The 12,975-nt window shown below is 52.8% G+C and overlaps 3 protein-coding genes across 3 annotated transcripts; all 3 read right to left on the reverse strand.

Annotated features, from left to right (window-relative positions):
- Positions 1-5: 5 nt before the first annotated feature.
- On the reverse strand, positions 6-4,593 carry J4E84_005492 (uncharacterized protein; the record flags this gene model as incomplete). The annotated part of the gene is made up of 3 exons (XM_049388089.1): positions 6-431; positions 482-4,068; positions 4,122-4,593. The coding sequence occupies 3 exons, from the start codon at positions 4,591-4,593 to the stop codon at positions 6-8; spliced, it is 4,485 nt and encodes a 1,494-aa protein (XP_049244329.1).
- Positions 4,594-8,255: 3,662 nt separating this feature from the next.
- On the reverse strand, positions 8,256-10,021 carry J4E84_005493 (uncharacterized protein; the record flags this gene model as incomplete). Its single annotated transcript, XM_049388090.1, has 2 exons — positions 8,256-9,526; positions 9,592-10,021. 2 exons carry the CDS (start codon positions 10,019-10,021, stop codon positions 8,256-8,258), a joined length of 1,701 nt encoding a protein of 566 aa, XP_049244330.1.
- A 1,490-nt stretch (positions 10,022-11,511) lies between these two features.
- On the reverse strand, positions 11,512-12,703 carry J4E84_005494 (uncharacterized protein; the record flags this gene model as incomplete). The annotated part of the gene is made up of 4 exons (XM_049388091.1): positions 11,512-11,867; positions 11,917-12,129; positions 12,177-12,246; positions 12,293-12,703. The coding sequence occupies 4 exons, from the start codon at positions 12,701-12,703 to the stop codon at positions 11,512-11,514; spliced, it is 1,050 nt and encodes a 349-aa protein (XP_049244331.1).
- Positions 12,704-12,975: the final 272 nt, after the last annotated feature.

Raw genomic sequence — 12,975 nt, forward strand, 5'->3', positions numbered from 1 at the left:
GCCGCTTATCTGCGGTTGAAGTTGAGGTACTTCGCGGCGACGAAAAGAATTACCAAGTTGCTGGCAATGAAAGCAGCGAAGATACCCAAGTCTCTCCATCTGTTGCTGAACTCGTATCCAAGAGGTCGATAGAACTCGTCGCCGACCTTGTAGGCGCAGTAATTGCAGACGTCGGTGGCGTTATCGAGGAGGTATCCGGGCGCACCGCTGGAGAAGAAGTCGCTCATGTACGTTCCACATTCCTGGCCTTGTGGAGCGCTGAACTGGTTGTACTCGCCAGATGTACATTGGACTTTGAGGTCATGAAGTTCGGTAACAATCATGCCGCCGATGAGGCGTGTGAAAGGGTTCAGCTCATAGAGCCATACACGCCAGAACTTGGGAATTGAGGGCTTGGGGATGGTGACACCGCAGAAGAGAGCGAAGATGATCTGAAAAGAGAATTAGCTCATGCTTCAAGAGGGCATTGATGTTGACTTACGATGATGAAAGGGTTCACATAGGATGCGATAAAGGGAGTTGGTGTCAACGCAGCAATCGCCTGAGCCAGGGTGACGGAGAAGACCTCAGTGATGAGTACAATCAGGAACTGATATCCGGCGCGCGAGCTGTCGGAGTTCAAGCCCGGGATATAGTAAAGAGGAAGGAAGAAGAAAACTGCGCAAAGCACACTGTATGGCATCTCCGCAAGAACCATAGACAACGCGAATGGGAATGTCTTGTATGCCTTGGACATCTGCTCACGGAAAGAGATCATACGTTGGACAGCGTACTTGGGTTCAACTTGAGCGAGAATGAGGGCTGGCAGAACCGTGACCTGGAAGATGATGAACACGCGGTATTGCAGAGATGCTCGGGAGTCGTCCAGCTGAAGGTACATGAGACCTGTGAGCAAAGCGATGATGACGTGGTTGAAGAGGCGAGTGAAGCCGTAGTTGGGAGTGCGCCAGAAAGACAAGTTTTGGCGTCTGACAACTTGCTTAATCTGGTAAGACATCGGTGTAGCGAACTCCTTTTGCTCTACTGGCTCGGCAGAACCAACAGCAGCCATGCGCTCTTCCTTGACCTGACCAATGTGGCGCTTGACTTCAGCGAATTCCTCTGAATCTCTCCATACATCAGCCCAATCGCGGTCACCAATGCGAGGAGCGGAACCAGCACCGACGGCATCGAGCATCCACTCGGCAGGGTTGGCATCCGAAGGGCAGTCAGCACCGTGGCGATGGAAGTAGTCAAGGAGAACATGGGCGTCTTTGCCGATGTCACCGAAGTAAACACATTGGCCACCCCTCTGAAGGAGGAGCAATCGGTCGAAGTTTTCGAAAAGGGCGGAATTTGGCTGATGGATGGTGCACAGAATGGCTTGGCCAGCGGCAGCAAGTTTGCGAAGGAAACGGACAATGTTGAAAGCACTCTGAGAGTCGAGGCCGGAGGTAGGCTCGTCCAAGAACAGGAGGAGCTCAGGCTTGGCAGCGAGCTCGACACCTATGGTAACACGCTTGCGTTGTTCGACGGCTAGACCACTCTCGGGGTCTCCAATGATGGCGTCTGCGATGTCTTCCATTTCCAACAAGGCGATGACCTCCTCAACGTAGGCATACTTCTCGGCTTGGGGTGTCTCATACGGCTGTCGCAGGTCGGCGGAGAAGCGAAGTGCCTCACGGACGGTTGTAGCAGGTTCATGGACATCAAGTTGTTCGGCGTAGGCAGTTCCACGCTGGAACGCGATACCTGGAACCTTACCATCGACTAGCTTGTCACCGCTAATAACACCAATGTTCTTGCGGTTGGCCAGCACATCGAGAAGTGTGGTCTTTCCAGCACCCGAGGCACCCATGAGCGCTGTCAGCTGTCCGGGCTTGACGTATCCGTAGATGTTGTTGAGCAGGCGGAGCTCTCCGCTGGGGACTGGTACGTCGTAGCAAAGGTCTTCCCATGTGAGGACAGCTTTGGAAGCAATGTTAAGATCCGAGTTCTGGTCGCTGCTGTCTTCCTTGCGGTTACGCTTATCACGCTTCTCTTGCAACTTGGCGTTTAGCTCCTTGAGTTCCTTGTTCTCTTTCACGAAGAAGGTGACTGTACGGCCACCAGCACCCCACTTGACGAATTCTCCGAGGAAGGCGTTGGCGAGAAGGAATCCGACAATGAGAGCAACCATGATACCGTAGTGCATCCAGAGGTCTGAAGGATCCCATTGGAAGTTGGTCTTGATGTAGTTGGTGCCAGAAACGATGGGGTTACCAGCCTCACTACCAGGTAGAGTACAAACCTGGGCGTTGAGGTCATCGTACCCAGGCCCAGCAGGAATCAAAGAGCTGCCGGCACAGGTCAAGTCCAGACGACTGAACTCGTTCATCATCAGTGCGGAGAAACCCAGTCCCAGGGCATTGATGTAGAAGATCCATCGGAGCCAGACTTGTTCGGACTGCCACTGAATGAGATAGCCAGAGGTGAGTACGAACAATGTTATGATCGTAGCAGCCAGACGGATCGCGACGTCGAAATCGGGGCAGAGACATCCCACTGTTCGGAAGAACAATGTCATGGCAAGGTAGCCAGTGATGATGACCAAAGCGAATGTGAAAAAGGCTCCAGCGTCTCGCACCAGGTTCGTCATGAAGTACACGATAATGGAGAAGACCAGAATCTGCACAGATGCAAACAAGAGATCAACTCCAATCTGGGCTATCCAAAGGGCTGATGGTCGATGGAAAGTGAAAGCGCGATGTTTGTTGATGATCGGTCTACCTAACATAGTGGATGCCAATTCGGAGAAAGCCTGGAAAGCGTTGAAAAGGAGAGCGATGAAGAGAACACCGCCACGAGTGAAGGCGCCTTCAGAGGTATCAGGGAGATTGAGCCAGACGGTACCAGTAATGATAGCGATAGAGATAGAGGTGATCCAAGAAACAACCAGGGCAAACTTGTCCTGCCATTTGAGCAAGAATTGACGCTTCGCCAGAGCCCAGACCTGGAGATAGAACGGAATCGAGTAGACAGACTTCTGGGGTGCGTGGCGTTTGGACTCCTTGACAGCCAACTGGAAGTCGTCATAGACATGCTTCTCCTGATCCATCTGGGCCTTGTATGCTACCATCTCAGCATCGAGCCTAGCCGCAGATTCGGATCGATTGAAGGCTTCGGCTAGCGCTTCGGGTGTTGAAGGAACGTCCTTCTCGCTCATACCGGGCTTGAACTCGCGCTCGAAAGGATCGGTGCAACCAGTGAGATAGTCGGGGGTGGTTTGGCGGGGCTTCTCCTTGAACCCGAGACCCTCAAAGTAGGCGCGGGCCTCCTGAGCAGGTCCAAAGTAGACTTGTCGACCGCTGTCGATGACCATGACCTTGTCGAAGCACTTGTAGATGTTCTCGGAAGCTTGGTAGAGAGACACGAAGGTTGTCGTCTTGTATATGTTCGTTAGCACCCTAAGCGAACGCGCATAATCGACAGCAGTCGAAGCATCTAATCCTCTTGTCGAGTTGTCCCAGCTCATCAGGGAAGCACCAGTAATCATGGTTTCAGCGATGGAGACTCGCTTCCTCTCTCCTCCACTAACACCGCGGACGAAGGGGTTGCCGACGATGGTGTTTCGGGTGTGCTCAATATTAAACATCTTGAGCATGAGGTCGATGACCTTCTCCTTGAAGTCTTGTCTTGAGAGTCCGGCGGGGCGCTTTCCCGGGACCTTGGTCTCGAGCGCGAAATCGAGTGTTTGTCCGACTGTGAGCGTGGGGTGGTGGTTCTCGTCCTCCTCACAGTAGACTGCCTCTCCTCTGTATCTCTTCTCGAAGAAGTCGGCGTCGAATGGACCGTACAGAACGTTTCCGTCGACCTTGGTGTATCCGTATCGCTGGTTGCTGATGACCTTGAGGAACGTGGTACAACCACTGCCGGGCTTTCCTAGCACGAGCACCATCTCACCAGGCTTGACGACGCCCTTGAAGTCCTTCAGAATGTCGAACTCCTTGCCCTTCTTGCCAAGGCCGAGAATGCTGGCAGCGGTTTCGAAGACGTTGAAAAAAGATACGAACGCGTCGGGGAAGGTCTTGACATAGTTCTTCACACCACCTGTGCGAGAGTTAGCGTATGTTTTGCGTGAGGCGTGCACCGAGTAGTCGTACCAATTCCGCTGACGGTGAGACCGTCCCACACAACGCCAATGCGCTTTGACTTGATGCCAGCTGCCTCTTCCTCATCTTTACCACCGCGTAGGGTTGCCTCGAGATCGAAGGGCTCATCAGACGATTCTGAACCTTCAACAGTGGCCTTCTCTACATCCGTAATGGCCTGGTCCTTGCGACTCTGCTTGCTCTGTACGCGACTCAATCGGCGCTCGATGTTGCTGGTACGCGAGAGTTCCTTTGAGAGTTCCGCAAAGTCGGCCTCGGCGCGTTGAATGTTGACTCCACCCGTGACATTGCTGAAACCCTTTTCGTTGTGCGCCGAGTTGCGCGCAGTGCTGTCGGTGACGGAAGCAGTCCTTATACTGGCGTCGTCGCGGTTTATATGGTTGCGATTGGGATGAATAGCCTCAAAAGTGGTGCCCTCGGTGTGCTCTTGGATCTGCGTATGTTGTACGCTGGCGTTGTCCATGGCTGCGGCGGCGGTACAGGGCGCACCCTGGGTAGAATTAAGCGGTAGCGAACCGGTACAGGCAGCGGCGATGTCTCACTCAGCTGCAGGCACGGCAAAGAAGCGAATTATAAGGAACGTATGGATATCTCGAAAAACAAAACAGGAGCACAGCAAAGGGCGCGAGGGCTGTCGCAACGGCTAAATAAAATAAGAAAGCAGTACAATACGGAGATAAGAGCACCGAGTGGGTCTCGAGATCGGAAAGGGTTAAAGACGGTGGGCAATCCTAAGGAGCTGCACCGCGTGCGGCTAGGCAGATCTCTTATTGTCGCAACTATCAATCCGCGGGAGCACGACGGTGAGAGAGTTTGACGCGCGCGCATTCTTCAGCGGACAGCTTCGCACGGAGACGGCGTATCAAATGCGCAATCGAGTCACTCCGTCGCACCATGATCGACAGTACAGTCACATTCTATGCACGTCGGTTAGATTCCGCCAGACATGACGATGAGATCCCTGGGCAAGACTACAAGCACTATGCGGCTCAGCACGTCAGTCCGAGCATAGCTCCGTGCAAGCCTCTGACGTCGACTGCGGTACTTCTGCAAGTGAGGCACCCAACACAGAGCCTGCAAACATCTTGACAATGGGCGGCGGCATGCTGTTGTTGAGGAGGATCAAACGGGAACAATCTCGTGGAGTCGCTTGTCTCCGCTGGATGTGATTGCGTGCATGCTTTTGGCTCCACCCGCGCCCACGTCGCGTTTGTCAGCCAGCAGCTTCACCGGCTTGGCATCGAGTCATGTTGATTCCGCCGCTGCTTCGACGCCAACGGCCCGACAACCTGCATCAGCCCTTTCCAGCTACCACCCCGCTCTGTAGCAAAAGAAGCCTCGCTCGTCGGACTTAGCTATACAAGCGGTAAAGGAGTCGACCATCTTTGTTGTCGTCGGGATCCCCATATTTTAGACTCTCCAATACCGACTTCAGGACACGCTGAAGACGCACGTTAGCCCGTCTTGAGATTGGTTTTTTGATCCGGCATCTATGTTCGGCAACCCGACCGCGCCCTTTATTCGCGACTCATTCTCGCTCATTCTAGACTCACACACGAGTCTTCGGTACATCTCAACGCCCTGATCTGCAGCAAGGGCTTCGCGATAGTTGCACTGCATATCGCGACTCATGTCGACTCATCGACCTTGTTCTTATCTGATCAGAAATCATCTTCTTTATTGACGCTTTTTCTGGCTTCGAGCTTTGGTCTTCAGCCGCACCAACTAATTTTAGCACCCGCTGCTCTTGCGATCGACACACGATATACTCGAGAATCGGTACATTCCCGGTAGTTGCAGGGTGATATTATCGCAGCCCCCACATATCGCCATGTAGTCTCATATCAACTGATCGCAGTGCCCAGATGTAGGCAAACACTATTACATATACAAGAAAGACGTCACTACCGCGAGAATCACACAAAAACACATTCTTTTTCGCTATTAGCATCGAATGTCCAGTTCAATCTCAAGCCCATGTTGAGGTAAAGATTCCGCCTGCAAGATCATGTACCATTCAGACTATTGCTATTGCAATACTCTAGACAGATTTGGAAAAGCTCACAGATTCAGAGTCGACACAACACTAATATTAGTATCACAGCATTGCGGCTTGCAGCAGAACTGAAACTGCATCTGCACGGTGCGTAATGTCTCTGACCAACACGAACAAACAGGACTACTTCATCATTCTTAGTTTCAGCTTGGAGCCTACAGGTATGGCTGTAGCCAGTGATCATACAGCGCCTGAACAATCGACACGAGGAGCCAAGCTGTACTACGTCATGTGTCATCTCATCGCGAGCAACACGACGCGAAGTCATGTGAAGGCTTCTTGAGTACTCTGACAATTCATGCTGCAATTGGCTCTCTGTCCAAGAGGTAAGCGACGGTCAAGGCAGACTCATTATGAGCAGCTTCCAGGAGCTTACGCAGTGAGGCTCAGCATACTCACCGCCGGTGAGTTCAAAACATCGCATTTGCGTATCGCGTTGCTCGTCTTGCTCGCGACGATGAGCTATTCCGGGAAACAGTAGCTACGGGCCACTTCACATATAAGCCAGTGTTGATGGCGACTTCAGCTAGGTTCTGTCAAACTCACAATCTACTATTACCTACACCATTGCAAGCGCACAATACAATTATCAACTTCTATAACCCTGGACATAATTATCAAGATGTCCTTCCCACCCATCCGCTTCACTCCTTTCCAAGTTTCCAGCGCACCCTCGTCTGGCCAAACAGAGACAAAGCAGCCTCCTCATCAACCGGAGACGTCCGCAGCGTCCAATACGTCTGGCAACTCGACTACGTCCGGTAACTCGACGTCAAACACTGACATCTCCAACACTACGACCTCACATGACGGAAAGTAGCTAGACCCAATTGATGAAGACCCCATCCTGGTGAGCCACCGAAGATTCAATTATCTCCATTCACTCCATAACAAGATAGAGCAGAACGAAGATGGTCCAATGTAGCCACGATGGGCTGTATCATGTAGGCATCGGTCAAGTTCGCCTCGGGTTGGAAAACGGATGGTCTTGTCGACATCTGCACATTCGGGCTCAATAGACCTGTATTGAGTTCACTTACCAAATCCACTCACTTCCATTCACTCGTTGCTATTCAGTGATCGCAACATTGGGTAACAAGTCCGATGATCTAAACCTGATCCCACATACAACTCCGCATTCTTTCTCAAACAATCCGCCATCCCTGATTCGACCTTCCATGACCGTATAACTAGACCTCACTCCAAGCTACATCCTTTCATTCTAACATCCATAGAACCGGTCCTCCCCATGTCTCAGATTAATCGGCACGATGCCCCCCGCTCGACACACGCGCACGAGCATTACGGCCGTAACCCACTGCCGCGTTTTATCGTATCACTCGGTCGTACTTCGCGGTGACGAATACGAGGTGCGGATGCTATTGACCCCTCATGAAATTACGCGTACACTAATATGATGCTTGCATTGTAACATGTGTTAGAGACAGTTTATCCTTTTATCCTAAAGTAAGATACATAGGACGATTGGGAAGACAGAAGTGACCGTGTATGCATGTATTAGTCTGGTATTCTACACGTTTACTTGGGGACTTGGGCACAGCAACTACAACACCGGATCGCAACAACGCCAATAGCGGTAATCACCTTTCTGCTTCAAGCTGCGTGTAACGAAATAACCCTTGTATTGTTCGTAGTACGTATGGTAGATGTTTACAGGGTCAAAAGTTAGCAGGTCATCACCACCCAGTATCGTGATCACAACCAACGTCACAAACACGTCAGAGTTAGTAAAGGTAGGTATGAATAATATAACATTGAGTAATACAGATTTTCGTTTTCGCTTTGAATGAAGAAAACGTCGTGGACATCGCAAACGAACGACCAAAACCCTCACACACACAACAACCCCGTTTCTCTTCCAATCATGACGCCTTGCTGAACGTTTTCCAAAGAAAAGGAATCGACATAGGAAAGTATGTTTGGGTATGTTGTTGTAGTAGTAATCGTAGTGCCAAAGCAGTTCCTCTCCTCTCCCATTCCAATTCATGTGTCATCGTCTTTTCTTCCCTTCACTCTGCAAATAGAGAGCTGAACAAGCCATCCTCTACCTACCTCTTCTCACCCATTTGCTCACCCGCCTCAAGCGCAAGCGGTGTCTTCTCCCTCTGCTCTTGTCCCTGGCCGCTGCTGTTCGACTCACCCTGTGGCCTCCTGCCAATCCGCGCAAGCCAGCTCTCGGCACTTTGTACGGTACCGTCAACGACAGTAGTAATCTGGCCCATCATGTCCAGCCCCTCTTTTGCAAATGCCAGCATGCGGTTTGCGCCTCTGACTTCATCGCCACCCGCATGTTCGTTGCTCGCGTTGCGGCCGGCGAGCTGCCATCGCTGGGGTACGGAGAGCAATTGTGTTCGAACAACCGTCTGGGCGTTTTGTGGGAGAGCACCGCCGGTGTAGCGGGACACGGACTGCACAACGGATTGGAGGGTTTGCCAGATGTCTGAGGAGAGGACCTTGATGCGGTCAGCAATTTGACGGACTTGATCGTCTTTGTCTGTGTCGACGAGGCCCATTTGCGCCATGGTGCCATTGAGTTGCGTCTTGTCATCTTGGGCAGCAAAGCCGCCAGACTGCCTCTGGTTGCGGAGGGCAGCTTCGTATTCTTCGAGGACGAGCTTGAGCGCGCGCATAACGGAGTCGATGTGGGTTGTTGCGCTGCGAAGAAGACCGAGGCAGAGCTTCAACGACCGCAACGATGTCTCTGATAGAGCTACACCGAGACCGGACGTTGTCATGATGAGCTGCGTGGACCAGTTGACGCGACGATCCTGCGGAGTATTTGAGCGCTGTTCGGGCGACTTGTGCGACGTTATCTCTCCAGAGATGACTGCCTCCTCATAGTTTGGAGAGCGCTGGTCGTCGTATGCAGGGAGCGACTCGGAGTATGAGGATTGTGAGCCGCCTCTTGTTCGTGACGCTGCTGCAAGAGCATCATCCACGTCCATGGCGTCATCTGCTGGGCTCGCGATCCTTTGCCTCTTGCTCCTTGAACTCTCGCCATCTCCCTGCTCGAGGTCGCTGGGTCGTCTGTCTCCTAGATAGCGGCGCAGGCTTTTCTCCATGCCCGTCCGCCTACCTACAGATGACACAGTGTTGACCATGGGCGATCCAATGTTGCGCTCGATGAGCTCAGCACCGTACTGGACCAGACGTGGAGTGTAACCTTTGGTGGTGTTGTAGGCTGAGATGGAGCCGTTGATGCCATTTCCAAGCCACGGGTGATTCGACGTAATCAGAGATAGGAGTGGCTCTGGAGGTTCGCTTGTGGATTCTCGAGCAGATAGGGTGAGGGAGCGTGCCGTCGGCGACCGAACGAAGTCTGCGATGGTCAGTCAGCATACATTCCGCGTCACAAACAGCAACAGCAACAGCGTCGTGACATACCCGGGTTCCCCAATCCGCTCAACGCCTCTGCTGCCAGCCTTACATCCGGATCATCCATGCTGACACTCGTTTCCCGTCTGCCCACGTTGTCATCCTGCATGCTGCGTACACTCGCGGTATCCATTGGGCTTCCCACGTCTTCACGCGGTAGGCCCTCTGGCGCTCGTGTGAAAGTCGCATTGTTCGGTACTGGCAGCATGCCCCATTGCGATCTATCGTACTGTGACCGCGGGCTGTATTCTATTGAGTTGTGTGGAGTATGACGCGCTTTCGTGTCCGGCAGGTCTAGCGACTTGATGCCGGGCAGCCTCCCATGATCCGGCACATGGCTTGGGATATGCGTCGGAACCGAAGGGAGGTGCAGCGATTCGGGCTCGTGTTGCGTGTATGCGGGCGGCGGGGCACGCTGTAATGGTCGTTCCTGCTCCATGGTAGGATTCTCACAGACCGTGACGTTTCTAATCAACCCGACTACCCCACGTTCATCTATGCGCAGACCGCGCCGGGCGATATCTCTGCGACTCTCCGATGACTTATTCGGTGCAGCGCTATGTCCGTGAAAGCCGTCGCAATGCCCAATGATGATGCGGAGGGTGCGCCTCGAAGGGGTATTCTGCTCCGCGGAAGCGTAATCGGAGGCCGAGTGCGAATTGGGGGACGCGATGATGTCGTTTCAGGGAATGCGAATCTCAGAAGACGCACAGCATGGTAGCGCAGCTGTGAATATCGATCGAGAGGCGTGGAACTGTCGGTTATCGCATCGTGGATCCGGAGGCAGGGTTGGAGGGGGATGACAGCGCGAAACGACGCCGGGCAGCAAATTGGCGATCGCCTCTCACATGTCAAAATCCTATCACATGTCACGAACAATCCACCCAAGCCAACGCCACCATGCTTGTCGGCCTTTACCCCGAGCGAAGTGACACCGACGCAGACACCTCAGTTATTAAATTCCATCGAGTAACGACCTATAGCAGGCCTCGTCGTCCTGGCATACCAAGGCTGCATCAGAACATTCGAACACGCTGTGATGAGTTTGGAGTTGGCACGACGATCTCAAGTAAAGCTGACGACAGGAGCCCGGTACACATGTGGGGCTGCGGCCGACCTCCCAGCTACCTGAGTAACGTAACAACACATTATCCGATGTACCTTACTCTTCCTCGCCTGTCTTGCCAGGCCTCAGCACTGCATGTCTATTGCACGTAACTTGACCAGATCCTTTTTCTCTTGTGCAAATGCTTTCTTGGCCGTTAACATTTTCATGTATTCAGCTGCAATCGCCCGTCGTAGCGTACACGGCTGGACTATCTTCTACTGACTGGTGTGCGATGGCTGTCATATCAAAACGAGTATAGTCGCCCGTTACACGTGCAACTCGGTAGACTTCCCTACATTAGCTACATGTACCTCTGACGAGCGTCCACAAACGGCAAGATACACACATGGAACATAAACAGTCATTGACGATTATGCATTATCTTTCGTTGAATATTGTCTACAACGTGCTCTACCGCCCATGCCAAAGCCCAAGACTAACACCAGAGTTGTCGTAACGCGAACCGACCAACCATGCTCTTACATGCTTTTATCGTGACACGGGGCCGGACCAAAAGTGTCGAGCCCCAAACATAGCAATTACAATAAGATATGGAAATTGTAGCCCTCCAGGCTGATATCGTGTCAAGAACGAATTGGTAGGAGCCCGGCCGAAAAGTGGCTCCACTTGACGAAGTTTGTTCCGAACCGGTGCATGGCCCGTAACATCTGGCTAGCCCTGAAGAGCATCGAATGCTACATCAGATGCTATCGCAGAGTAGTTCAAGTGCTTCGACGGCGAGAGGCCGTTGTGCGTCGTCCAATGCTTCAAAGAGCTCTATCTGCCGCACAGCACTTCGCATGTCCTCCGAACGATCGAGCTTAGGCCTTGCGGCTGCGGGTCGCGCGTCCGTTGGGTGTGCCGTTGGGCGAAGCTCCTGTAGCGACACCGTTAGTGACACCAGCACGCGAGGTCGAAAGACGCCTGCGAGCTTCACCAACAGTCGGCACCTTCTCGTCCTTCATCTCCACCAACGCGCTTGTAGCCCTGCGGCGGCCCTTGGGCACCGGCTTCTTGTACGTGGCGAAGTAGAAGGCGAGGAAGAGGAAGAGGTACGACGTGATGATGCAGATACCGGAGATGGCAGCAAACTCCTCACCAGCACACTTGCCCATGTTGGGCATGTGTGGCCAGTAGGTGCTTGTGAAGTAGGTCCACGAGGCGAAGTAGATGAAGCCTGTATGTTGTTAGTGTGTGATATGGAATGTGGGCGGAATTGGACTTACCGAGGTCGAGGACGAACTGGGTGATCTGGCCAACGGTGATGTACTTCTTCCACCAGATGCGGATTCCTCGCGCGCTCTGGAAGTAGTACCAGTACATGACAACGTGTACAGCCAGGTTGAGAGTGATGACGGGCCATGAGACGGGAGTGTGACCAATGAGCTGGGTGTAGCAGAGGAGAGCGGTCGCGCCGTGGTGGTAGGTGTGGAGGAAAGCTGGGTTTATTAGCGATGCGACGTCGATGTTGGGTTGTTGCACTTACTCAATGGCTTCTTCTTCAAGAACAGGAAGCAAGTGTCAATCAACTCGAGGAACTTGGTGAGGTAGTTGAGCTGCACATGTTAGCAGCATCCTGAGCATCTCGGCGCAAGTACTTACGTAGTACAGAATGACCAGCTTGTCGGTCCATCCACCCTGGTGGTCGCAGATGGCGAAGAAAAGACCCTTCCTGACAACAATGGGGATCAATTGCTCGGCGAAGAGGAGAAGTAGGGTGCCGCTGATCGCCGTGAGGTAGAAGTTGTGGACCTTGAAGAGAAAGTTGAGCTTGAAAGGCTCACGGTTGCGCATGAGCTCTCGTCCGCCGAAGATTATGATGTAGTAGGTAATCAGCGTGACAACGCAGACCTTGAATGTCGAGAGCGGTGTCTCTCCTTGGACGAAGCGGAAGTCCTGGGGCTTGTAGCCCGCGATGGGCTCGAAGCATTTCTCGAAAATAGGCCATAATGCCAGGCCAAAGGGACGGTCGAGCGTCGGCGCGCCGACTTCAAGCCAATCTGGGCCACCCATTGTGTGCGAGTATGAGTTGGGACTGTCGAGGTTGGTGTTGTGGTGTTCGGAACGGTGGAAGCCCTGGACGTGGGGATTTAAAGGGTTGAGCCTAGCAAAGCGACTAGGTAAACAAGACAAACGTGGAGGAAGAGAAGGCAACCGCGACCGAGCAAGTGCAAAGCACAAAGGAGTGACGAGAAAATGTGAAGAAGTAAATCTCACACCGAGCCAGATGGAGGTGATGCGCAAAAGGTTATGAAGGGCCAGCAATGTTTTCTGGCTGCGCGCGG

The sequence above is a fragment of the Alternaria hordeiaustralica genome (assembly GCF_023758085.1).
Source record: "Alternaria hordeiaustralica strain BMP 2776 chromosome Unknown scaffold_9, whole genome shotgun sequence".
Taxonomy (NCBI): domain Eukaryota; kingdom Fungi; phylum Ascomycota; class Dothideomycetes; order Pleosporales; family Pleosporaceae; genus Alternaria; species Alternaria hordeiaustralica.